The following is a 27,609-nucleotide window of genomic DNA, read 5'->3' as shown; positions in this document are numbered from 1 at the left end:
TACCAGCAACACCCCCGCCCGCAAGAGGTAAGCAGTGGTAAGCCACAGCGATGTTCAGTTTGGAGCCAGACTGGCAAGCCTGTCCTGGGAAGAGCTGAGAAAGATGGCTACTGTGCACCACCTCTACACTCATCACCCACACCCCAGAGGAAACCATTCTCCTGATGCTGTGATAAGCATTTCTTTATTTTTCCTTATGGTTTTCACACTTATTTATACATCTTTAAATAAAGTACCTGACTATATTCCTTATTGTCTAAAAAAAAATCTGTTCCTGAAAATATTCTGAATCACAAATGCTCAGAGAGTAGAAGACTGTACTGCATTATTTTAAATTAGGAAAAATAATAACGCCATCCAAAGTCTCTAATAAATTTCTCTCCAAAATTACCAAAACATTTAAATACTAAATACTTAAATAACAGTCCTCCTGGGGTTTCTGTATAATGTAAGACTTTAAAATGAAAAGAAATTATGTCAGAATGCAAAACGACCATGTCTCTTAAGAATACTGTTTAGTTTAGATGATTCTTTTCATAGGGAGATTTTCTTGGTGAAGTGAACAGTATTCAATGTATCCTGGTGTAAGCTCCTCATAGCATTACAGACCAGTAACAATTTTTAGGATAGCTTTGGTTCACATTTTGAATAGTATACATGTTTAGGATATGAATTCCATTTGTTCTATACTAAAACAGACATGTATTATATAAAAAAGAGCATGAGATAAATATATATAACATGTATAAATAATGATACTAAAAGATACTATTTAAATCAGACAGGTTGATAGTGCCCTCAGAACCCTGATAGAAGGCAATAAAGGGGGTCCATAAAGAGCTAAACCTAGAGTGACAATATAATTTATCATCCAAATTGTTCTCATTTTTTAGAGGAAGGGAGGTGGTAGTAGCAACTATGATAAGATACAGGCATAAACTGGGACTGTCCCAGGCAGATCAGAACATATGGTCACCCTAGCTAAACCCTCAAGCAAAGGTGAGAAAGATGACTAATGGTGATGCATAGCAATGCTTAAATGACAACTAGACCTGCAATCCTGGCTGAAAAACAGCTGGCTTGTGACTACAGCTCACTCTGTACTCTATGCCTTCTCACCTGGACACATGCAGACTCATCCACAGAAAGTGGATGGTTTGGATGGTGAACTTTAGGTAAGTTTCTGCAAGTTGTTATAAGGAATATTTGTCAGGGTTCAGATGGTTAGGGAGACCAGAGGATTAGCATTTGTCTGTGTTTCAAGGTTTTGTGAAAGCAATCATACTACCAGTATTCTTTGATGTCTTGCTGTGCTAGATATGCAACATAATGGTGCTATCTCTGGCTGACTGAAGAGCTATTGCTATGGGTGGCATGGCAGAGTGGGATCCATTAGCTACCAACGTCTGGACATGCTACAGTAATTCTGGCTTTGCCTCAATTTTTTTTTTTTTTTGTAGTCTCTTGAAACTAACAGCCATCTTTTATGTGGAACATGTTAGGTCTGTCATAAGAAGAGATTCGTTCTCCCTGATGAACATTTGGGAACTTAGAGTGGGTGGATGGGGAAAGAGTCAGATCACAGATGGCCTGTCAATCAGCTGAGCCTTTCATAGGGCACCTTTTCAGTTACTGGGTGAATGTGATGGAACATTTTTTGGGAGTAACTGTGGCTTCCTGGATGTGCTCTGAATTGAGAGAAGAGCTGCTCTTGCCTCTGCTGCTATAGGTTGGGAAAAGGCAAGATGGTACAACTCAGTTTGGCACAGTAAAAGCTTTTGTTGAGGCCACCCAGCTGTGGTTGCTAAGTGGTACTTTCCTGGATGGAGGTGGGGAAAAGAGGAAGGAAGGTAAGCTGAACACATTCAAAGCTGCTGTGAGGAATCGAAGTGATGACACTACAGTACCTCCTAGGACATTCAGCCAGGCTGAATTTAATAACCACTCTTTGATTATGACCCAGCACATAAATATGCAGAGAGAGTTAAAGAAAGAACAAACTCACATATTTTCTCATTCTCTGTGAGGGAGAATTAACATTTCTTGAACATGCCCAGTACTGAGTGCTTCACATATTTTCTCATTTACTCTCCATAATCAAATGAGTCTCCCTAACTCCATAATCTAGCACCATCTTCTTTTAACGTAAAATGGAAAAAGCCTTCCTTACCATATTAGGTAGAGTCCGTAGGCTAATGTTTATTCTAGGTTCCCTTCAGACTCTCCCCTTACCATTGCTGAGAGAATCTGCAGTCCCAGGGCTGTGCTGCCTGGAGACCAACTCTGTCCCTGTTTTCCTCATGTCTGTGTTTTCATTATATCGTCTTTTCCAGTAGTTGAGCTCTTCACGATCAGATTCCTGACAGCGCCGCAGAACTGCCATGGAACGCCGTGTTTTCTCTACCATTTCCATAATGCAATTCAGGGCCTGAGCCAGACAGGAAGTCAGGCAGAGATGAGATGAGGAAATTCAAACAACGAACATTGAAAATCAAGGACGGGTAAATACAATATAAAAAATTAAGGTTCAAGTACTTTACATTTAAAAGCCTTTATTATAGCTTATTTTGAAATATATACACACACAGCTATTCATTTTTTTTTCTTTCTTTTTGTTTTGGTCTGTATAATCTAACAGATAGTTAAATTCATTTTTTTATTTCAAAATAAGGCTTTTTGGATTCTTCAAGGTTGAAGCAACCATATATAGTCTCATAATAATATGGTCTATTACAGACTGGTTAACCTACAGTAAATCTCTGTCTAAATCCACTAAATCATCTGACAAAGCTAGAGATTTTTATAAGAATTCAATGAGAGAAATAAGGACCACGGACAACTATCACTCAAGAAGGAAAAGCTACTGCATGTAAATTTCAAGTAAGCACTAATATCCTTTTTTCCCTTTTTAGAGAGAAGGGAAACTCTTCCAATGGGGGAGAGAACTCAGGCTTACATTCTGTATCTGGCTTACATCACTTGTATTTGGAGGAAATCATGTATTTAACACGTCCTATGTACCAGGCACTGTGATAAGAATCTTATATATTATTATAGCCCTCCTGTGATTTCAAATAATGCAGCATTAAAAGACATAAAAATTAAGGCTAAAAGAGTATAACTTGCCTAGCTCACAATGATAAGAAGTAGCGAAGCTGGGACTTGAAGTCACAAACCTGTGAGGTTTTTTGTTTCGGTTTGATTTTTATTTTTTAGAGATAAGGCCTTGCTATGTTGCCCAGGCTGGCTCCTGGGCTCAAGTGATCCTCCTGCCTCAGGCCTTCTAAACAGCTGGAACTTCAGGCATATGGCATTGTACCCAGCTATGCTTTTAAACATTATGCTACATGACTTTACTTGGTTTGTGAACTGAAGTGATCATCCCACCACAAAGATTTGGGAGTGACTCTCTAGCTCTGTTGCTGAGGGAGTAGCAGATAAACCAGCTTGTATTAAAAGCAAAGGATGTTATGTCTGGTTATATTCACCTCAAGCATACATACTCCATTAACTATTGATAGTATTAAGAACCAAAAGCAATAGTTAGAGAAATTATACACTGTAAGGTTCTTACATGGTCAAGATGTTTCCATTCATCAGCCCATTCTCTTTCTGTCAAACGGTGGTCTACCAACTCATCTTGATAGCTTCCATTTAGACCTATTAGAAATTAGAGATTAAATTTGAAGACAGCAGGAAGAATACAGTAGTACCAAAATCTATAAAGTAAATATATATGCATTTGTAAGAACTTTGAACATGCTACTAATGATTCACAATGAGGTGCGGGACCGACAAAATGACATATACCCAACAAAATGTCATTCAGATTATGTAAAGAACTCTAATAAATCAATTATGAAAGACAAATAGCCCAAAATAAAAAATGGCAAAAGAAACAAATAGGTATCTCATAGATAAGAAACTACATATGATCCATAATCATCTAAAAAGATACTCAAACATATAAGTAGTCAGGCAATGCAATAAAAACTTCAATGAGATGGCATTTTACATTTAACATATAGGAAAAATTAAAACATCATATAATACTAAGTGTTATCAAGGATGTGGTGCAATATAAATACTTAGCCACCAAAACTAGAGTGTATGCTAGCACAACTACTTGGAAAGAGCTTAGTATTACCATAGTATTTTGGGGGGCATGGTTTTGATATATACTAAAATATCCAGGAATGCAATGATGATGTGAATCAAAAGTTGTCAGCTGTTTTGAAAAACTCGTGTCACATATGGTAACACTGCTGATAGTCTTTGAATCATTAAAACAACACCTCTGTTATCAGTCTGAATTTACAGGTATTGTATTCATAGTGATTCTGTATCAGGGCAAGAACCTGCTTATTTCATTATATCTTCTAATGTAGTCATGCCTGAGCACTAACATTTTATTATAAGATACTTTCTTACATATTCAGTTAGGATAGAATATTGGTCCTAAAATTATGGATCTAAGATAGGCTATATTACATCTAAATTTCATTTTAAGACAGCAAAGGCTGTAGTATATTTGTTTAAAGGAGGTGGTAATGAATGGCTTGGTAACAGCTCAGTAGCATGGTACTAGGGCATGTGTTTTCCAACAGGACTGGTGAAAATTAAGGAATCTATAATGAGCCTGGAAGACAAATGGTTGAACCTAAAAGACCATCAAGGTAGATGATTGGTTGAAGAATACTTCAAGATGGGAAAAAAAATATTTTTTTCTAAAATTGTAGAAATACAAGTAAAATATGACAAAAAAATGCAATTATAAGAACCAGGTATGGTGGTATGTGTCTATAGTCCCAGCTACTAAGGAGGCTGAGACAGTAGGATTGCTTAAACCAACGAGTTCAAGTCCAGCCTTCAGCAACTTAGTGAAACCCCATCTCTAATCAAATCAATCAATCAAGTCAAGTCAACAATTTTAAAAAGGCAGTTATAACTAATGGTTAGCACATTTCTTTTGCATATCAAACTGGCAAAAAAAAGGGTATGAATATAAAAGAAAACAATAATAAATGTAGTGTTTTAACAGATTAAAAGAGAGACATTGAAGGAATGGGGATTGGACACAAATATAAGCACTATAACATACTGCCAGTGCACCAAAGCGTGGGGCATCAAACAACTGGGATCTGAATCTTGTCTCTGCCACTTACGAGCTATCTATAAAGAGAGATAACAACTGCCTGGAACTTCTGTGAGGATTAAATGAGATAATGTAGGTACAACACAATCTGAGTGGTAGCTAAGACTGAGTAATGATACTGAGAACATCATAGCTGCCATAGACGTCACTATTCAGCCACCACTGTATGAAGCCAGGGACCCTACTGTGGTCCAAGCCTCTGAACAATGCTAGTGAGCAGAAATCAGAAGAGAGGGGCAAATGCTTTACAATTTCTTACTCTACAAGGTACCCCACAAATTGAAATTTAGGAGAAACCCTGGAAGCTGGTAACTCTTTGGTTCTGTGCCCTGACAGATGCTTAGCAGTTAAACTCCAAAAAATCTCCTGTGGTAAGCTTGTATGAGTATGTGACAAAAAGCTCTGTCCAAAATTGATCTCAGATGAGGTTAGGATTTTTTGTATGTTTGTTTCTTCCTATCTTTTTTTTCTTCTTTTTTTAAAATGTTATAATACATTATATACTTTTTCTTTTTTTTTTCTGAGATTTTAATTGCTTTAAGTCAAAGAACATTTCTTCCTAAATTTAATGGCCTTTGGGGCCTCATGTGAGAGGCATTCCAAATGTAACAACCCAGCCCAGGTAGTGGTGTTATCTCTATTTTAGAAATTATATTCTGAGACTCAGAGAGCCTAAGCAACTTGCATGAGATCACACAGCTAGTTAGGACACAGAGCCAATTTTTAAATTCCGATATGCCTCAACTCTTGACCTAAATGTCCATGCATGTACTTTCACTTCTAAGACTACGTATTTTGCATCTTTCTTGCTTTAAATTTTAAAACTTCTATTCTTAAATAAATTCAGACTTACAGAAATTGCAAGAATAGTACAAAGAAAACTCACAAACCCTTCATAAGGGTTTCTCAAATGTTATTATTTTATCTCATTTGCTTTTTCATTCTCTATTTTTTTCGGAACCATTTGAGAATAAGTGATACCTCTTTCTTCTTTTTACCAGCTTATCCCTAGAATTTGTTCAGTTTTAATCTCCACTTATCACTGAATTAATTTTGCTATTTTTCTCAAGTTGATTTTACTTTATCCAGAGTTCCCTCTTGATAGTAATCCTACTTCTATCATATGATGATATCAACAAGGTATAAAGTGAGATCAATATTAAATTAAATCAACCATAACTCTAATATTCCCTTTTATGTATAATATTGTTTTATCTAATTAGTGGGAAAAAGCAATAATGATATTATTTGACTTTATCACTGACAAGGAAAGAAATCTAAGAATTCAGTCTGAATTTGAATCATTATCATGCTGCTTACGTCACTTACTAAGATTATGGTGCCTATCACGAACTTCTCGATGTTCTAGCACCTTGTTGGGTTCCCGATACAGGTGTGAAGTTGCAATATCTTCTAAGGTGTAATGCTGAAGAGGTGGAGGAGTAGGATGGAACTGGCCCCCAGGATTCATGAGAGGTACAGTGAGAGCAGGACTATGCCGGGGAGCAGGGCTAATGGTACACACTCTCTTGGCAGGAGGCTCAGGAGCAATCGAATCTCTTTCAAAACTAGTCTCTTCTCTCCTGTAGAGGAACCAGACATGCACATCTGAGCCTGTCAACAAGTGTTCATGCAAACATTTCCTGTACACCTACATTGTGTTACATATTATGTTATACACTATCATAAATAAGATAATTTATTTATGGAATGTATGGATGATGTATGGAAAGGCATGACATGAAGTGTGACAGGAATTGTCTTCAAGAGCCAGGCACATCATGTAAATTGTTGATTTATTCCAGGATGAAAAGAAGGGTCAAATCCATCCAAAACTACACCGAAATATCTAACCTTCATGAAGCAAAGGAGAGACTAAGGAGATGACATTTTCCTATGTAATAGTAATATTAAGAATCATGGGTTCAGGCCAGGGGCCGTGGCTTATGCCTGTAATCCTAGCACTCCAGGAGGGCAAGGTGGGCAGATTGTTTGAGCTCAGGAGTTCGAGACCAGCCCGAGAAAGAGTGAGACCCCGTCTCTACCAAAAATAGAAAAAATTAGCCATGGTGGCACATGCCTGTAGTCTCAGCTACTCAGGAGGCTGAGACAAGAGGATCGCTTGAGCCCAGGAGTTTGAGGTTGCTGTGAGCTAGGCTGATGCCACGGCACTCTAGCTGGGGCAACAGAGTGAGAGTCTGTCTTAAAAAAAAAAATTATGGGTTCAAGTATATTTTGGAATGTTTTAAGATCAAATTTGTTACCATGGAGGTGAGATATCAGAAAGACACAATTCTCTACATGGGAGAAAAAAAGGCTCACATAAGTAATCCACTTGTGACTTGGTAAGATTTTCAATCATTCAGCTTCAAAACTGTAACAAGTTTTCTACTGTTGTTAAAATATTGCTTCTAGGCCTGCCCAGTGGTTCATGCCTGTAATCCCAGCACTTTGGGGGACTGAGGCAGGAGAACTGTTTGAGGCCAGGAATTTGAGACCAGCCTGAGTAACATAGTGAGACCATGTCTCTACAAAAAAAATTTTTTTAGATTAGGGCTGGGCATGGCTGGCTCATGCCTAGGACTCTGGGAGGCCAAGGAGGTCAGGAGCTCAAGACCAGCCTGAGCACGAGTGAGACCCTGTCTCTACTAAAAAATTAGCCAGGCATGGTAGAACATGCCTATAGTCCCAGATACTTGGGAGGCTGAGGCAGGAGAATCTCTGGAGCCTGGGTGGTTGAAGTTGCACTGAGCTATGATGACACCACTGCAGTCTACCTGGGGCAAGAGAGCGAGACTGTCTGAAAAACAAACAAACAAAAAAGTAGCTACCCATAGAAAATTTTGGTAGCTACTCATAATGAATTTTAAAGAATAAATTCATAGAATTATAATATCAGTAAAAGTGATTCATTGGTATTAATAATTAATTGTTATACTTGTTCAAGAGTTCACAAATTAGAAAAAATGCCTCTGACATAAAAATAATAAAAATTCTCCTTTAAAAAACGAAAAAAAAATGCCTTTGGGAGATATTTCTTAGGCTTCTGGAACAGTGGATCCATAGAATGCTCTAGAGCAGAACACCTCTCTCACCAGGGATGTGTAGAGTCATCTAAAGTGTTTTTGAAAAGTATTCATGTCTGGGAGTTACTCCTAGATTTTAGACTTATACGATTACTTGTTGTTGGGATCAAGCAAAAATAACCTTCGAAAGTCTAAGATATTACCAGTCTATAACCATAGAAATAAAATTCTTTCTTTCATAAGCAAAGGGAAAGGTCAGAGTTGTTCCAGAAAGGCAAGGACAACAAACCGCTTCTCTGCTTACCTCTCTGGACTGGGCCTCTTCCCGTTTCCATGTACCTCCATGAGCAGCTCGGAAGAGTCAGCAGGTGACGCAATGCTTGTGTTGAGCAGAAGGTGTTCGTGCTGAGCCAGGTACTGGGATGGGGTCTGCTTGGCTGCCCGAGCACAGTGTAGCAGTTCTCGCTGCAGCAGAGGCAGGTTAGCCTTGAAAAGAAGAGGCAGTTTTCCTAGTGTTGGGCCCTACACAACAGGGCTCAGCATCTTAAAAGGCTTTCACAAAGCAGATGATACAAAAGCCCTCCTCTCCTTGTCAGTATGGTTTTCACATGCCGCTTCTATGGGTACAGTGGCATCGATTATACTGTATTCGAATTATTGGTTGACTCATCTTTTCCCACAACCAGGTGTAAATCCTCTTAAGGATGAGATTGCACCATATTTACCATTCAGGTCCAGTACTGAGTCAAAGTTCAATAAAGGTTTGTTGAACACAATAATTTAAAAACATACATTTTTGAAGACTTTGGACAGTTAGAGAATCATTACAGCCTACATAGGAATAGGAGTAATTCATCTTTTCTTCTATCATTACAAGCCCTGGTTTCACTCTTCTGAATTCCAACCCATCTCTATGGCATTATTCAACCACCCTTCATGTTCTCTATGAGAGCTGCCACAGAATTCTGGAAACTATGATTATTCTGCAACACAGGGATTTGTAAAGAGTACTGTGAGTAATGCAATACATAAAAGGTTAATTAGGCCGGGCGCGGTGGCTCACGCCTGTAATCCTAGCACTTTGGGATGCCGAGGCGGGCGGATTGCTCAAGGTCAGGAGTTCGAAAACAGCCTGAGCAAGAGCGAGACCCTGTCTCTACTAAAAATAGAAAGAAATTAATTGGCCAACTAAAAATATATAGAAAAAATTAGCCAGGCATAGTGGCGCATGCCTGTAGTCCCAGCTACTCGGGAGGCTGAGGCAGGAGGATTGCTTGAGCCCAGGAGTTTGAGGTTGCTGTGAGCTAGGCTGATGCCACGGCACTCTAGCCTGGGCAACAAAGCGAGACTCTGTCTCAAAAAAAAAATAAATTAAAAAAAATGATAATTAATTATGTACTCATATTTTTCCTTCTCTCATACTTAAAAAACCTGCAATGGGGAATCATATTTAAAACCCAATACCATTTTTTTTTTGTTTGAGACAGAGTCTCGCTTTGTTGCTCAGGCTAGAGTGAGTGCCGTGGCATCAGCCTAGCTCACAGCAACCTCAAACTCCTGGGCTCAAGCAATCCTGCCTCAGCCTCCCGAGTAGTTGGGACTACAGGCATGTGCCACCATGCCCGCCTAATTTTTTTCTACATATATTAGTTGGCCAATTAATTTTATTTCTATTTATAGTAGAGACGAGGTCTCGCTCTTGCTCAGGGTGGTTTCGAACTCCTGACCTCAAGCAATCTGCCCGCCTCGGCCTCCCAGAGTGCTAGGATCACAGGCGTGAGCCACCGCACCCGGCCCCTATACCATCTTTTTTAAAAATTTGAGACAGGGTCTTGCTCTGTTGCCCCAGCTAGAGAACAGTGGCGTCAACATAGCTCACTGCTGCCTCGAACTCCTAGGCTCAAGTGATCCTCCTGCCTCAGCCTCCTGGGTAGCTGGGACTACAGGCGCACACCTCTACACCAGGCCATAAAACTCTATACATCTTTTAAACTTCAGGATTCTAATTCCTTCATATATACAATTTACTTTTCCCATATTTGTTTTATCAGAAAAATGCAAAATAAGAATTATATTTTTTTCACCAAAACAATCCAGGCTAAGCTCATTAATAGAAACTTTTATCCCAAGGGACACACATGCAAGTGAAGGGAGAGTTTTAATATATGTAAGTAGTCATACTTCACTGAGGGTTAATTTAGCAGGCACCATAATTAGTGATGGTTTTAAAGCAGAAATAAATTGACAAAACCCCAAATGCTAGCCAAAAAGCTGCCATAACAACCTACCTCATGCTGTTTTCCAAAATAACAGAGTTAAGAATAGGAAATTCGATGATATAAAACACTTTCTAAGTCTGTTCTATAACCTCAATATTATTTCAACTGTAAAAACTTAATTGAAAAAAATACCATGACAGATCTTTACATTTGTGACATGTGTCCTTTGATGAATAAAAAAGATTATTTCCTATTAACACAAATCTTTCATGATTTTGGAGTCTTGGAGAAATAATTATCTACTGGCTCTAAAATACAGAAAGGAGACCAAGATAGAACTAGCACAGCTGTTTCAGGGCTGAAAAAGGAGCCACAGACTGCTTGGAGCAGCTGAGGCTTCAATGCTATTAGAAAAAAGCCATAATACAGGCTATGCACCTTAGACCTAAGCAAAATTGCCTATATGTCTGATATGTGCCAATTTAAAAAGTTTTTAAATTTTAAAAACTGGTGCCTGTACTTTAGTAAGATAATAGTATCTTTCTGATGATATTATATTTGCTTAGGAAATGAAAGTAAGGTAACAGAAAGTGAAAGTGGTGTATTTATTTGGCCAGACAGTAAATATTTTAGGCTTTGTAACTTGAAGCAAAATTAAGATTATATAGGTACTCATAAAAAAAGACAGAAAATACATTTCCATAAATATTACATTGACAATATTCCAAATATAGTAACAATTGAGTATAGTTGTGGGTTTTTTGGTAATATTAATCTACTACTAATGAAAAGAATGAAATTCTTTGTTCAAGGTGGGAAGAGGAGATAAATAACACTTAGTTTAAGTAAGGTTCAAGGTAGTATTCCCTGTCACCAAATTGACTGCAAATGTTCCTCTGTAAAAACCATTTTTAGACATGGTACAAAAAACCATGTGGTGGGTAGGACCTCGGTCATAGTTTGCCCAAACTGGTATCCAACACACTAGTATCTGACTCAATGCCATAAAGCTATTTTATTTATTATTATTTCTTAAATTTTTCGAATTAAAAAAATATAAAAAGGGGGGGAGGCGAATTAAAAAAATTAAAAATGTAAAAATTAAAAAATTTTCCTAGGCCGGGCACAGTGGTTCCCACCTGTAATTCTAGCACTCTGGGAGGCCAAGGCGGGTGGATCTTTTGAGCTCAGGAGTTTGAGACCAGCCTGAGCAAGAGTGAGACCCCATCTATACCAAAAATATAAAACATTAGCCGGGCACAGTGGCCCATGCCTGTAGTCCCAGCTACTGAGGCCGAAGGATTGCTTGAGCCAAGGAGTTTGAGGTTGCTGTGAGCTAGGCTAACGCCACGGCACTCTAGTTGGGCCAGCAGAGTGAGACTTTGTCTCAAAAAAAAAAAAAAAAAAAAAAAAAAAAAGTCCTATCTGCTAAATGATGTGAGATGATTTATTTTATAACTCTGTTCTATATCATATAGATAACTGATAGCAACGTAAAATAACGGTTGTCTATGGACATATAAATTATGCCCAGTAGAGGTTCAACTGACTTCTTTTGCCTGGTGTAGAAAACGCTAGTTTTCACTTGTGTTCACAGTTATATCAGTAATTCTGAACCTTAATGTATATGTTCTTTAGATTCTCCTTTCACTTGGTTGTAACATCCTATTGATTCCCTCATTAACTGTGAGTTAAATAAAATCTTTGACAGTGTTCATTTTTTTGTCTGTATGAGTCATAATGTTACTTATTTTTGAAAATTATTGTTTTACAGGAGAAAAAGTAACTTTACAGTGAGAAAGTGGGCAGATACTGCCTTTACTAAGTCATCAAATAGTTTCAAAGATGGGACTAATTAAAACCTTTTCCTCCTGATAGCATGCAGGAATAGCACTTACTTGCTATTCCTGCTTAAAATGTATTACCTGATTCTAATCATGATAAAGTATAAAAAAAACCCAAATCAAGGTACATTCTATAAAGTAACTGTCCTATGCTCTTCAAAAATGTCAAGATCATGAAAAGACAAGAAACTGTTTCAGATTAGAGTAAACTAAAGAGACCTCACAACTAAATAGGTGAGATCAACAGGTGATCTTGAATTAGATCCAGGACCACCCTTGCCGCCAAAGTTTTTCTTTTGCTGGAAAAGACATTAGTGGTACACTTGGTGAAATATGAATAAGGTCTATAGATAAGATAATAGTGTTGTATGAATGTTCAGTTCCTCATTTGATAATTGTATTAACGTGTTTAGACGTATAATATCTGTAGTTTGTTCTCAAATATTTCTGAGGAAAAAATAGGATGATATGTGGTAAAATATTAACATTTGGAGAATGTCAGTTCAGGGTACACAGGAATTTTATTGTACCATTTTTTGGCTTATTGTGAGCATGAAATTATTTTAAAATAAAAAGCTTTTTGGCCAGACAGGGTGGCTTATACCTATAATCCTAACACTCTAGAAGGCCAAGGTGGGAAGATTGCCTGAGCCCAGGAGTTTGAGATCAGCCTGATCAAGAGTGAGACCCCGTTTCTACTAAAAATAGAAAAATAGCCAGGCGTGGTAGCATACTTCTGTATTCCCAGCTACTTGGGAGGCTCAGGCAGGAGGATCACTTAAGTGCAAGAGTTGGAGGTTGCAGTGGGCTATGATGATGCCACTGCACTCTGTCCAGGGCAACAGAGCAAGACTCTGTCTCAAAAAAAGCGTTTTAAAAGGGGCACATTCCATAAAATATAACACAGCCTCACTTATCACATAAGCATGATAATTTTGGACAGTGTCCCCCAAAGTTATGTTCCACAGAGCATAAATTGCACCAAGGGACACTGTTAGAAACTAGATTGAAGCTTGAGAAGATACAAACATTGTCTTCCTACATCTTCTCCTGACTTTAGAGTAAGTGCAAATTGCAAAGCATCTTCTCTAAGATAACACACACTCTTCAGGCTCTGCTCTGGCCATACCCAAAAGATTTAGTGCTCAGTTATTTCCTCTGCCAAGAACCACCCTCTACCCCAACCCCACCCTCCTAGCCCAATCACCACCTACTCCCTCCTGCACACAGACCACAACTCAAGGCTTTTGTAATTCTCATCTCATCAAACATGAGGCTTATCTGCAGATTATACTCACACCTCTCTTCCAGTCTAAAATATAAGAAACATATAAAAACATGGAAAGCCCTCCTGATTTAGATCACAGAACAGAGATCAGTAGATCTTGAGGACTAGTGAAGATAAATTACATTTAGTAGTTATCTGATAGAATTACCTTGAGAAATGGAATCACAAAAGGACGAAGAGGGAAGTTTGTGGCCTCTTGGAGCTTACAATGGAATTCTTCAATTGTCACTGTTGAGTTCTGAAAAGATAAATAACTTTATTCAATTTCCAAAACTGGACACTGGCTTACAATGCCGAACTCTTTTAAATCATAAGGAAAGGAAAGGATAATTCCAAGAGCACTATTATGAACTCAGACTCCTCTCACAAATTAACTAAATTCTACCTACCTACCTACCTACCTACCTACCTACCTACCTACCTACCTACCTACCTACCCACCCACCCACCCATCCATCCATCCATCCATCCATCCATCCATCCATCCATCCAGAGTCTCGCTTTGTTGCCCAGGCTAGAGTAAGTACCATGGCGTCAGCCTAGCTCACAGCAACCTCAATCTCCTGGGCTCAAGCAATTCCCCTGCCTCAGCCTCCCAAGTAGCTGGGACTACAGGCATGCGCCACCATGCCAGGCTAACTTTTTCTATATATATTAGTTGGCCAATTAATTTCTTTCTATTTATAGTAGAGACGGGGGTCTCGCTCTCACTCAGGCTGGTTTCGAACTCCTGACCTTGAGCAATCCACCTGTCCAGGCCTCCCAGAGTGCTAGGATTACAGGTGTGAGCCACTGTGCCCGGCCAAGGTGGCATTTCTTAAATATTTTGGTCTCAGAACCCATCTTATTTATGTAGGTTACAACTATTGATAGTCATGATATCAGAAATTAAAACTGAGAATTTAAAAAGTATTTATATTAATCTATTTCAAACTAATTCATCACATATTAAAATAAATAATATTTAAAAAATAAAACATGGCCGGGCGCAGTGGCTCATCCCTGTAATGCTAGCACTCTGGGAGGCCGAGGCAAGTGGATAGCTCAAGGTCAGGAGTTCGAGACCACCCTGAGCAAGAGCAAGACCCAGTTTCTACTAAAAATAGAAAGAAATTAATTGGCCAGCTGAAAATATATATAGAAAAATTAACTGGGCATGGTGGTGCATGTCTGTAGTCCCAGTTACTTGGGAGGCTGAGGCACAAGGATCGCTGGAGCCTAGGAGTTCGAGGTGCTGTGAGCTAGGCTGACACCACAGCACTCTAGCCCAGATAATAGAGTGAGACTCTGTCTCAAAAATAAATAAATAAATAAATAAATAAATAAATAAATAATAAAACATAACTACATGGGCTCAAACTGAAGTGTGCTAAAAAAGAAATAATTAGCCAGGCGCGGTGGCTCACGCCTGTAATCCTAGCACTCTGGGAGGCCGAGGCAGGCGGATTGCTCAAGGTCAGGAGTTCAAAACCAGCCTGAGCGAGACCCTGTCTCTACCATAAAAATAGAAAGAAATTAATTGGCCAACTAATATATATAATATAAAATCAGCCGGGCATGGTGGCTCGTGCCTGTAGTCCCAGCTACTCGGGAGGCTGAGGCAGGAGGATTGCTTGAGCCCAGGAGTCTGAGGTTGCTGTGAGCGAGGCTGATGCCACGGCACTCACTCTAGCCTGGGCAAGAAAGCGAGACTCTGTCTCAAAAAAAAAAAAAAAAAAGAAATAATTAGGCCAGTCGTAGTGGCTCACGCCTGTAATCCTAGCACTCTGGGAAGCCTAGGCAGGCAGATCGCTCAAGGTCAGGAGTTCAAAACCAGCCTGAGCAAGAGTGAGACCCCATCTCTACTAAAAATACAAAGAAATTATTTGGTCAACTAAAAATATATATATAAAAATTAGCCAGGTGGCTAATTAGCCATGGTGGCTCATGCCTGTAGTCCCAGCAACTTGGGAGGCTGAGGCAGAAGGATCGCTTGAGCCCAAGAGTTTGAGGTTGCTGTGAGCTAGGTTGATGCCATGGCACTTTAGCCCGGGCAACAGCGTGAGACTTTGTCTCCAAAAAAAAAAAAAATAATTGTATTTTCTAAAAGAAATATAGTAAGAAGAATGACCGTGTTTTACTTTTGCAAATCTCTATATATCTAGCATAACAGAAGAAGCTGGATTCTGCTATCTACTTCTGCATTTAATCTGTTGCAATATCCTATGCCATGCAGCCTCTAGAAAATTCCACTGTATACTCAGAATAAAAGTAAAAACACAATATCTCAGTATTATTATGAAAAGTTTTGACCTTCTAGACTCCCGAAAAGGATCTTGAGGAATCCCTGGGGTCCCTGCATTATACTTTGAGAACTGTGACTTTAAGACTGGTATTGTGATTCATCTTCTTATCACGTAAAGATGGGCTACATGCAGGAAGGAGCACAGGATGCTTTTATTAGAGGTAAATCTTAAAGAATTTGATTTATAAATATTGGGAACTGGCAGTATTTCCCTTATAAACACTGACAGTTAAACACTACACAGTTGTCAATGTCAGAAAAATCATTCCTTTATATCACAGTTCACCATGCTCAGTACAAAAAGAAAACTGTGTACCTTGCAAATTCTAAAGAAACTCTATATGCATAAGGAGCTAAACAATGTAATCCCTTTGATACTACTTATTTAGATAATGAAACTTATAATTTTACAAATTATTACTTAGAAAATTAAACTTGCTAGTTCTCTATTCTCTTTGCTTAAAAAACAACGCACCAGGCACTGAATATATTAAATTACAGAACCTTGCATTAACTCAGCTGGACCCCAGCGGGCCTGCTGAAACCAGTTTTAAGGTGAATCCAAAGCTGCTTATTGGAATTAAATCAACACCTTAAACGGTAAGGTAAACATTACAGATTTTGTTTCTTTGATAAACACTGTTGTCAGGAAACCTAAAATTCAAGTTTTATGCAAGTTATACAATAATCTAGTCTGTACAACTTGCCACATATTACTATAGGTTTGAGAATATGCAGAAATATCCACAACTTCTCTGTTAGCTTTAGATTTGAGCTACACACTCAGGAAGCTGTCAACAGTGATGCTGTACTTACCACCAATGCCAGAACAAGAGTCCGCACCTTCTCCCCAATCTCAGGTGAGATGTCATTGCCAAACTGTTGCAGAGTAGTGAGAAAGCGTTTCAACTTGCTGAGCTGCCGAGCACCACAAGTGGCTGGCAACTGCTGGTTTGTTAGTGCAGATGATGTGGAAGAGGCAGGACCATTGCTGAATCTCTGTGGTGGTGAGGGGGCACCATTCAGGGTAGGAGGAGAATGGTTGATTCCATTGCTTACTAAAAGAAAGCCAAAATGGAAGACTCAGGTTTAGTGTAAAATATAAGCACCTTCATTAATTTCTTCTTGTTTGCACTTCTTCATTTATTCAGTTTTGTGAAGCACATGTTCAAAGAGCATGCAAAACTGTTTCTGTCCTAGAGGAGATTGCTATTTAATGAAATGGACTATCAGGTAGAAATGATAACAGAGTAACACAGAAGTGTTAAAAAAGAAGTGTAGAGTGCCACAAGAGCACAGATAAGGGACATCTAATTCTACAGGGGGTATGGGCAAGGATGGGTAGTTTTAAGAAAGACTTCTTGCAAGGCCAGGCGAGGTGGCTCACACCTGTAATCCTAGCTCTCTGGGAGGCCGAGGTGGGCGGATTGCTCGAGGTCAGGAGTTCGAAACCAGCCTGAGCAAGAGCAAGACCCTGTCTCTACTATAAATAGAAAGAAATTAATTGGCCAACTAATATATATATAGAAAAAATTAGCTGGGCATGGTGGCGAATGCCTATAGTCCCAGCTACTCGGGAGGCTGAGGCAGAAGGATCGCTTGAGCCCAGGACTTTGAGGTTGCTGTGAGCTAGGCTAACGCCAGGGCACTCACTCTAGCCTAGGCAACAAAGCAAGACTCTGTCTCAAAAAAAAAAAAAAAAAAAAAAGACTTCTTGTAATAGGTAGTGCTTGAGATGAGTGTGGGACAATAAATCTTTCCAGTGACTGGACACTCATGCCCATCTTTTCCATCACATCACCTTCCCAATCTCAGGGTCCTAAAGACACTAAACAGAAGGGAGCATGTGAACAAGATAACCAGAGTTATGATAACGTGGGGGATATTTTTCTAGGCTATAAATTTAATGATTTATTCCAACAAAAAGGTTCTCTTTGACTATTCAGAATACTAAAGTCCATTAGACTTATTTTCTCTCTGCTTTGATAGTGCTAGATCAGTATTGCCAAATTCTTGGTCATTACAGAAAAGTATCTTCAGGACTCCATAGAGGACATTTTCATTTTCTGTTTTTCTTTCTTTTTTTTTTTTTTAAGAGATGGGGTCTCACTATGCTTCCCAGGCTGGTCTTGAACGCCCATCCTCAAGTGATCCTCCTGCCTTAGCCTCCTAAAGTGCTGAGATTACAGGCGTGAGCCATCACACCCGGCCCCATTTTATATTTTTGATCAAATTATAAAAATGTAATTATAGTCACTTCTTGGTAGTTTTAATTTGGAAAATAATCCTAGACCAACATTTTTGGGGGCATGATGTAAAAACTTCCCGAGATAAAATGACCTAGTACTTGTCAATCCATTTTTGTATAATTATATCCATACTTGAAAATCTAAGATGAAACTGTATCTAAAAATATAAGAAATAATTTAAGTAAAGACTTGAGCATACAGGTGAAACATTGAATGGCTTTCAGTAAAAAAAAAATAATAAAAGAAAGAGAAAGATAAAAATATATAAAGAAAAAATTTAAAAGAAAAAATATTTATTAAAAAAAAAAAGACTTGAGTCATATTTAAAGAACCCAATCATTTAATCTTTGCCTAGCTTAGGAAACTGACATTTACTTATTATATTCTAACAAAAACTTATTAATCATGAAAAATCTTCCACTTCCCTTCTACTTCCTCTAAGCCAGTCATAGTCAGTTAACTATCTCTCTTCTTCTTGGATTGATCCTTATTCAAATTTGACCTGGCAAACTCTTCTTCATCCTATAGAGCTGTCACCTGTGTTAAGAAGCATACTTTCTATTAATAGCACTCTGGGAGATGGAGGTGGGAGGATCACTTCAGCTCAGGAGTTTAACAGCGCAAGCAAGAGTGTGATCCTGTCTCTACTAAAAATAATAGAAAAAATAAGCTGGGCTCGATGACACACGCCTGTAGTCCCAGCTACTTGGGAGGCTGAGGCAGGACTATCACTTGAGACCAGGAGTTTTGGGTTGATGTGAACTGTGATGATGTCACTGCACTCTAGCCCAGGCAACAGAGTTCGAGACCAGCCTGAGCAAGAGTGAGACCCCGTCTCTACTAAAAATAGAAAGAAATTAGCCAAACAACTAAAAATATATAGAAAAAATTAGCAGGGTGTGGTGGTGCATGCCTGTAGTCCCAGATACTCAGCAGGCTGAGGCAGAAGGATTGCTTGAGCCCAGGAGTCTGAGGTTGCTGTGAACTAGGCTGACACCATGGCACTGTATCCTGGGCAACAGAGCAAGACTCTGTCTCAAAAAAAAACAAAAAAAAAAACACCCCACAACCTTCTTTGTCACATGCTGCTGCTCCAACATTAAGGCAGACCCTAGTAGATTTACTAAATTTTCTCTGTGCTATTTATATACATGCTTCTACTATTTTACTTCGAGACTTATACTTCTTTCTATATTTGAACTGCCTTAATAGACTGTGCCCTTCTTGATGAATAGTACCTTACACATCTGTGTATACTGTAATTAAGTGTTTGTTTTGTTTTGTTTTGTTTTTGAGACAGAGTCTTACTTTATTGCCCACGCTAGAGTGACTGCTGTGGCATTAGCCTAGCTCACTGCAACCTCAAACTCCTGGGCTCAAGCAATCCTTCTGCCTCAGCCTCCCGAGTAGCTGGGACTATAGGCATGCACCACCATGCCCAGCTAATTTTTTCTATTTATATATTAGTTGGCCAATTAATTTCTTTCTATTTATAGTAGAGATGGGGTCTCGCTTTTGCTCAGGCTGGTTTCGAACTCCTGACCTCGAGCAATCCGCCCACCTTGGCCTCCCAGAGTGCTAGGATTACAGGCGTGAGCGACCTCGCCTGACCTGTAATTAAGTTTTATAAACTGTGTACACTGTATATACTTCTGCCTTGTTCATTTGCTAGCAAAGGGTAAGTGTTCAGAAAAATGCTGCTTAATGATTCATTGCAAAAAATACTAACAGGCTGAGAAAAAGAGGGTAAGTTCTCTTCTGTGTCTTCTATTAAAGGAGATTACTAAAGCTACTGGAAAGGAAAGCTCAAGAACTTAACCTCAGCAATCCAGAAAATTAGTTACAATGATCTGCCATTTCTTTGTTTTCACAGAAAAGTCAAATGCCATTGGAATACTGCCCTCTTTTGAAGCAACCCATAAAAATAATATATTACTGTGCTTTTAGCCACCCTGATGTGCCAAAAGGCTTTTTAATAGCCTCTTTAATAAAACTGTATGATCACATTTTCTGAAATAAAACATATCCACCTCCAAGTTGCCAAATATGGAGGTAAAAAGGACCAAATTTATATACATGTATACCTATTGTCTGTGTCTTAAAATCTGAGTGATAGCTGGGGTTTAAATCTATTTCATAGCTGGGCGCAGTGGGGCTCACGCCTGTAATCCTAGCACTCTTGGAGGCTGAGGCGGGCAGATTGCTCAAGGTCAGGAGTTCGAAACCAGTCTGAGCAAGAGTGAGACTCCGCCTCTACTATAAATACAAATAAATTAATTGGCCAACTAATATATATAGAAAAAACTAGCTGGGCATGGTGGCGCATGCCTGTAGTCCCAGCTACTCGAGCAGTAGGATTGCTTGAGCCCAGGAGTTCGAGGTTGCTGTGAGGTAGGCTGACGCCACGGCACTAACTCTAGCCTGGGCAACAAATCGAGACTCTGTCTCAAAAAATAAAATAAAATAAAATAAAAAAATAAATCTATTTCATTTCAAAATAGTACCTGTATCCTAAGGCTGTTTAACTTTAAGATAGAAATTAGAATTTTAGAAAAAGGAAGTCAAACTTTATTTCATTAATTCTGGCTAAAACTGAGGCTGTGGTTGCCAGTCACTCAATTTCAATGTTTTGGGAAAATAATAATCAAACTTTCTATTAAAGCTGGATATCTTATATTCTCTTCTCTTGCTTTTAAAAGTGATAAACACACACAACACAAATTTCTGAGCACAGATAGTATGCAAGTTTGTGTAATGGCGTTTAAATAAAACAATACATATGGCATCTAGCAAAGTGCTCTTACACTTTTTGGGTATTCCACAAATAGCGAATGTGTTCTAGTTTATGAGGCAAAATATCTGTAAGAGAGTCAGTGTGAACTGGGGGTGGCAGCATGCGCATAAGAAGGCAGAACTCAAAATCAAGTCATGTGTATATGTTAAAAGTCTAGATTTTAACCTAAAGTTTGGGGTTTTTTGAAGGTATAATATATACATATGACTGAAATTACTGAGTCATAGAGTATTCGGAAATTCAGTGTTAGTATATTTTGCCAAACAATTTCCAAAAGTGGTGGTCCAAATTACACTTCAACCAGCAATGTATGAGTGCTCAAGTTGCTCCATACATACTTACCAAAACTTGATAATTCTTTCTCATTTTGAACATTCTGGTGGGCGTATAACATTGGGTTTTAGTTTGCATTTCCTTGATGGTTAGTGAGGTTGAACAACTTATTACAAATTCATTGGCTAATACAATTGTTATCGACTGAAATATGTCCTAACCCCTTGTGACTCAGAATGTGATTGTATTTAGAGACATAGGTGTAAAGATGTAATTAAAGTTAACTGAAGTCATATGGGTGGTCTCTAATCCAATATGACCGATATACTTACAGGTAGGGGAAGAGATACTAGGGATACACACACACAAAAAGGAAAGGCCATATGAGGACATAGCAAGAAGGTAAGACCAAGGAGAAATGCTTCAGGGCAAACCAAACCTGCCAACATCTTGATCTTTGAATTCTAGCTTCCAGAATTGTGAGAGAATTAATAAAAATATATTGTTTAAGCCACAGAGTCTGTAGTATTTAGTTTACGGCAGCTCTAGCAAACTAATGTGACAATATTCTCTTTTGTAAAGACCTTACTTACCATGACAGACCTGGAACATTTTAGAACTAGTTCTATAATTTTATGAAACTTATAATACTTTGAATCATATAAATCAATATAATAACTTAAATTCATGATTGTTAGAGTCAAAGAAATAAAAAGAGTTACTTACCAGCTATAGAGTATTAAAACAAAATATTTAAACCACTAAGTATCCAAATACCTAAGCTAAACACTATTCTCAGAGGGAATAAACAAAAGAAACAACAATTTGTATCTATCTATCAATCTATCTATATTTTTAATAGCATTTTGAACATGCCTGAATAGTATATATGGAAAGCTTAATGAAAATCAGTCACTTAGATCCAAATGTCACTCTCAACTATAAACCCAAATAATTAAAAGGTCTCACATGCTGTAGGGGTAAAGGACACTGGCCTCGGTCCTCCGGGATTTATTGGTGGGAGTGGTGGCATGGTGGGAGGTGAGGATCTGGACTGTATCTTCACTTCCACAGGTGACCCAGGCATTGCTGGCACCCTTTTCTCAGGACCAACTGCAAAGAATAAAAAAAAAAAAACAGAGGTCTGAATTTTCTACAAAATAATACAAATGGCAACAATAATTTGAAATACCAACATATTTTCCTAGAAGATTGGGAAGAAGCAGCTCAGTATAATAGGTTAAATAGTGGTCCCCCTCCAAAAGATAGTCTATGTCCTAACATCTGGAACTGCACATATTACTTTATTTGGAAAAAGGGTCTTTGAAGGTATAATTAAGTTAAGTATCCTGGGAGGAGACCATCTTGGATTATCTGGGTGGGCTCTAAATCCAATTTGAATGATGTCCTTAAAGAAAAGAAGAAACACATACACACAGGGAAAGTGATGTGAAGACAGTCACACAGAGAGAATGCCATATGATAGAGGCAGAGACTCAGTGATTGCATCTACAAACCAGCAAACTGTGAGAGAATAAACTTTTATTCTCTTAAGCCACCTAGTTTGTGGTAGTTTTTAAAATCAACCCTAAAAACTAAAACCAGGGAACAAGAACAAGGGGTAACATGAACTGAAAGTTAACAGTCCAGATAGATAGTGGCTGAGAAAGGAAGACACCAGGTTATGAATTTAGCTTACTTCAGATATATTCCTTTTTGACTTCCTTGATAGAGGCAGAGACTCAGTGACTGCATCTACAAACCATCTAAACTGTGAGAGAATAAACTTTTATTGTCTTAAGCCACCCAGTTTGTGGTAGTTTTTAAAATCAACCCTAAAAACTAAAACCAGGGAACAAGAACAAGGGGTAACATGAACTGAAAGTTAACAGTCCAGATAGATAGTGGCTGAGAAAGGAAGACACCAGGTTATGAATTTAGCTTACTTCAGATATATTCCTTTTTGACTTCTCCATATAAATGAATCAAATTAGTCGGGGGGCAAAGTTAATGCGGGTACCATCTAGACTGGTAGGCCTTAACCACATAACATGGAAATCGAATCACAATCAGTTGTATACAAATTATTACTAATGATGAAGTATTAAATTTTTATATATACCAAGTAGGAAGAGAGGTGGAGTCAATATCTTTGACATCAGGCACACAAATGTCATTTGTTCAAAAAGATGAAAAGTAGAGCTGATTCTAAACTAAGCAGAGGCTACTTCACACTAAATGGCAACAAAATCCAAGAACAAGAAATTAGATAAAAATTAATGATGTTAGAATTAGGCCCAGGCCAGTATGAATCAGATTTGATACTGAGAAGTAACATTCTAATATCTTTAAGAAGTTATTTTTCCCTATCAAAAGGAACTTGTTACATACTTGGTTAAAAATACGGCCAGGGTTACCATAACTCTCTTTAAATTGAGTTATGTTTCTCAATGACTCTAAGCTTTTCACTTAAGTACCAGGTATTCATTCTCTAATAACTGTTGAATTCAATTTTAAAGTGCAAGAAATAGGCAGCAAAGGTTCATACGAGATATTATGTCAAAGTTTCCTTTCTGTGAGAGCACAGCTCTAAAGACAACACACGCAAAAGTGTTCACAATACTGGCAACAAGGCACATCTTTGCACATTCACAGGACACTTTTTAATGAGAAAAATATCTATTATTCTCATTTTCAAAAACTATTTTTATGCTTGTCTGTAGTGGCCACGTTTTGGAAAGAGATAAATGAATAATGAAAGTCAATCAAGGAGGCAATGCCCTCAAGTTATAAATCCTCTGACAAAAATGTGCAGCTCTCTGAGAACCATGTGGGGCGACACTTCGCCAGCCCTTCCCATCGCTCTGTTCAGGACATTTTCTTTGTGAAATTGATGGTCGTCCTGTCTGATTAGTGGACTAATGAGCTGTTGCACTTGCCTTTTTCTCCCTGGCAGTATTTTCTCAATGCCCTTCAGAGAACACTTGACACAATTCCAGCTTTTCCATCTGGGGCCCAGCTTTCTGGAGGGGGTGTGGGAGAAGGGAAGGAAGGAACTGACAGTTGTCTCGCACTGTAATGTGTTGTATATAGTGCGCAACAACCTAGAGGGAGCCTTTCTGCAGACCACCTGCCTTTATAGCAAGGGCGCCAAAGGCCTGAGGAGGGCTCAGCAGTGAGATGTGTTTTAACATTCAGCACTTGGCAGAATAAAAAGTTGGAACAGCCCAACTGCAGAACACTGAATTATATGCTCTTACCAAATGAAAGCTTACAAGTGGGCACAACTCAGCCACTGGAGTACTGTTTATAGATTACCATTACCCATTTCTTGTTCATTACTCATGAACCTGCAACACCAGTGTTATTCCTCATATTTCAAGCAATAATAAAGCAAAAAAAGGCACAGGTATGGAAACCAAGAGATTTGGTGTGACTCTTCATTCTGTTATTCATAAGATATGAATTTTCTGGGTCTTGTTTTCAACATACATAAAATAAGCAATGAGACCAACCAGATAGGAAAGATGTAAGAATTATATCTTTATGCCAGACTAGTGTTAGCCATAAAGAGGGTGCTCAATAAACAGTAATGATGTTTAGAATGCAAGAGTCCTAGTAACAAATTCCAGATTCACCATTTAGCTAGGTATGTGACCATGTCCAAGTTAATATTATGCTTCCTGTGGAAAACGGGTTTACTATCAATGATTTACCCATTTAACCTCATAAATATTGTGCTGAATAACTGAAGAATTAACAGTTACAAAGGCACCAAGTACAAGGCAAGGTGCTATTTTTGTTAGAGGCTGCGTTGCATGAACGCCTTTCAGAGTGTGAGAGATCTGAGTATTAATAGTTTATAACATGATAAATTCAGCATTGCTCAGACGATGGGTAAGTTTCAAATGCCTTCATCCCAAAGTAGGCATTCTATCCCTCTGCTTGGGGACAAAGCAGGATCAGAGTAACTCCCTGTAGAATGATGACTATGACATCACTATTAGTGACTTTTTTCCTGAAGTTTTATAAAACTGATGGTTATGTGCTATATTCCAGCTGAATCCCTTGAAAGAACCAACTGTACCTTGAAATCTTTTCAAACCCCAGAGAAACTTATATAAATTTTGTTCAAGGAAAATAAATCTCTTTCTCTCAAGTGTATCTTGAGCCTATAAACACCACTGCTTGGGCCGGGCGCGTTGGCTCGGTGGCTCACGCCTGTAATCCTAGCACTCTGGGAGGCCAAGGCGGGCAGATCATTGGATTTCAGGAGTTCGAGACCAGCCTGAGCAAGAGCAAGATCCCGTCTCGACCAAAAATAGAAAAAATTAGCCAAGCATGGTGGCGCATGTCTCAGCTACTTCGGAGGCTGAGACAGAAGGATCGCTTGAGCCCAAGGAGTTTGAGGTTGCTGGGAGCTAGGCTGACGCCACAGCACTCTAGCTGGGGCAACAGAGTGAGACTCTGTCTCAAAAACAAAAAACAAAACAAAAAAATCCACACCACTGCTTGGCTATCAAACAGCCATAAAGTATTTGGTCCTAGAAAATCAAAATAACCCTTAGTTTTGTCATAAAGGTCCAACTCAACCCTAAACATAGATTCTAAGATCCAAAATAACTGACAACTTAGTCACCCTATCAGTTTCTGCTTTATTTTTTATTTATTTATTTATTTTTTATCCAGTCCCCGTGGGGACCGTCAAAAATTGCCAATGCCGACTATATTGCAAGTCGTCATGGCGGGGTATTGGGAAAAGTTTTCAATTAGCAATAATCGCGCCTCGGATAAACCTCATTGGCTACGATACTGCCACTGCGCAAAGCTATCTGCTTTATTTTTAATATATTTAAATATATGTATAAACATGTATATTAAAAAATAAAACCCAGACATGATCACATGTATTTACAGAATTAATGATGTTTCGGTATCTAACCATGGAAAGCCAGAGAACTTGATGAGCCAATGCGGAAAAGTATGTCTCAATATTAATTTTATTTCTTTGCTTTGCAATATGCTAAAGATGTCATGAAAATGGAAAACAGATGAAAGAGAGAGCAAAGTAATAAACAGCTCTCTGTGTGATAGCAGTGGTATTTTTTCCTACATAGGAATTTGAAGAATCAAACATGAAACTAAACAGAATTATTCTATAGTTCCAAGAGAAAGTAATATTGAACATAACAATAGTCTTCCCTTATCTGTGGTTTCCCTTTACATGGTTTCAGTTATCTGCAGTCAACCACAGCTCAAAAATAAATGAAATTAAATTTAATGAAAAATTCCAGAAATAAACAATTCATAAGTTTTAAGTTGCGCACTGTTCTGAGTAGTGTGATGAAATCTCACACCATCCCACCTGAGACGTGAATCACCCCTTTCTCCAGCATATCAATGCTACCTTGCCTGTTGGTCACTTAGCAGCCCTCTGGTGATCAGATCATTTGTGGGGGTATCATAGTGCTTGTGTTCAAACAACCCTTATTTACATAATAACGGCCTCAAAGTACAACAATAACGATGCTGGCAATTTGGATATGCCAAAGAGAAGCCTTAAAGTGCTTCCTCCAAGGGAAAAGGTGAAAGTTCTTAATAAGGAAAGAAAAAAATTGTATGCAGAGGTTGTGAAGATCTACGGTAAGAATGAATCTTCTATCTCTGAGATTGTGAAGAAGGAAAATGAAATTCATGTTAGTTTTGTTCGAACTGCAAAAGTTATTGCCATAGTGCTTATCAAGGCTTAATTAAGATGGAAAGGTCATGTGTTATATATAGGGTTCAGTGCTATCCATAGCTTCAGGCATCCATGACTGACTTGAAGGTCAGTCACTAGTTCTAGAGGCCTGGACTTGAGACTGGTGTCTGAAGGGAGGTGCAGTTTTGGGGACTGAGCCCTTATCCTGTAGGATCTGATGCTATTTCCAGGTAGATAGTGTTTGAAATGAAATAGAGGACACCTACGTGGTGTTTACTGCTTGGTGTGTGAGAAAAACTCTCAAATTTGGTCACAGAAGTCTTTTTCTGTATAGATGGTTATTGTGGTGTGAGAGCAGAGGACAAACAAGTTTTCGAGTTTTTCCCAAAGCATCATCTCTTGGTGGATGAACAGGGGCTCAGATGATGGAGTAGCCTCAAGTAAGATGGTAAGGTGGAATGTACTCTGAAGAAACCACATTGAAACGGTGACATCCATGTCTCTCATTATGTCCTTCGCCTCTCCAAAGTCCCAACCATCTCTTGGTTAGTGCTATTTTTATCTAACCCAGTTCAGCAAATTAAAGTAGGATTCCATTTATGTGATACACACATAAACACACACACGCGCGCGCGCGCATGTGCACACATACTTTTAGAAGCCAGAAAGGATATACAATAAATTGGTAGATGTATTTATCCTGGGAGAGGGGGGCTGAGGGAGTTGTAGGTTTGTTCATTTTCTAATTAAAATACTTGTATATCGGTCAAGTTTAT

General features: G+C 38.6%; 1 protein-coding gene and 1 non-coding gene across 5 annotated transcripts in view; both read right to left on the bottom strand.

Moving 5' to 3' along the window:
• CBFA2T2 (CBFA2/RUNX1 partner transcriptional co-repressor 2) overlaps positions 1 to 27,609 on the bottom strand; it is a 137,285-nt gene that overhangs the window by 14,017 nt on the left and 95,659 nt on the right. For all 4 annotated transcript variants that reach the window (XM_012755043.3, XM_076011036.1, XM_012755042.3 and 1 more), the window contains 7 exons: positions 22,102 to 22,245; positions 16,633 to 16,874; positions 13,681 to 13,770; positions 8,486 to 8,667; positions 6,485 to 6,738; positions 3,575 to 3,660; positions 2,233 to 2,428 (listed from right to left, as the gene is read on the bottom strand). In XM_012755043.3, the coding sequence (XP_012610497.1) occupies positions 2,233 to 2,428; positions 3,575 to 3,660; positions 6,485 to 6,738; positions 8,486 to 8,667; positions 13,681 to 13,770; positions 16,633 to 16,874; positions 22,102 to 22,245 (1,194 nt within the window). The remainder of the gene's footprint in view (positions 1 to 2,232; positions 2,429 to 3,574; positions 3,661 to 6,484; positions 6,739 to 8,485; positions 8,668 to 13,680; positions 13,771 to 16,632; positions 16,875 to 22,101; positions 22,246 to 27,609) is intronic.
• Positions 25,822 to 25,962, bottom strand: LOC142861420 (U4 spliceosomal RNA). The gene has a single exon (XR_012912655.1). It is a non-coding gene; the product is annotated as a U4 spliceosomal RNA (small nuclear RNA).

The sequence above is a fragment of the Microcebus murinus genome, chromosome 16 (genome assembly GCF_040939455.1).
Source record: "Microcebus murinus isolate Inina chromosome 16, M.murinus_Inina_mat1.0, whole genome shotgun sequence".
NCBI classification, from domain to species: Eukaryota; Metazoa; Chordata; class Mammalia; order Primates; family Cheirogaleidae; genus Microcebus; species Microcebus murinus.
Note: the sequence above shows the minus strand (reverse complement) of the source record. Positions and strands in the feature narration are given on the sequence as shown.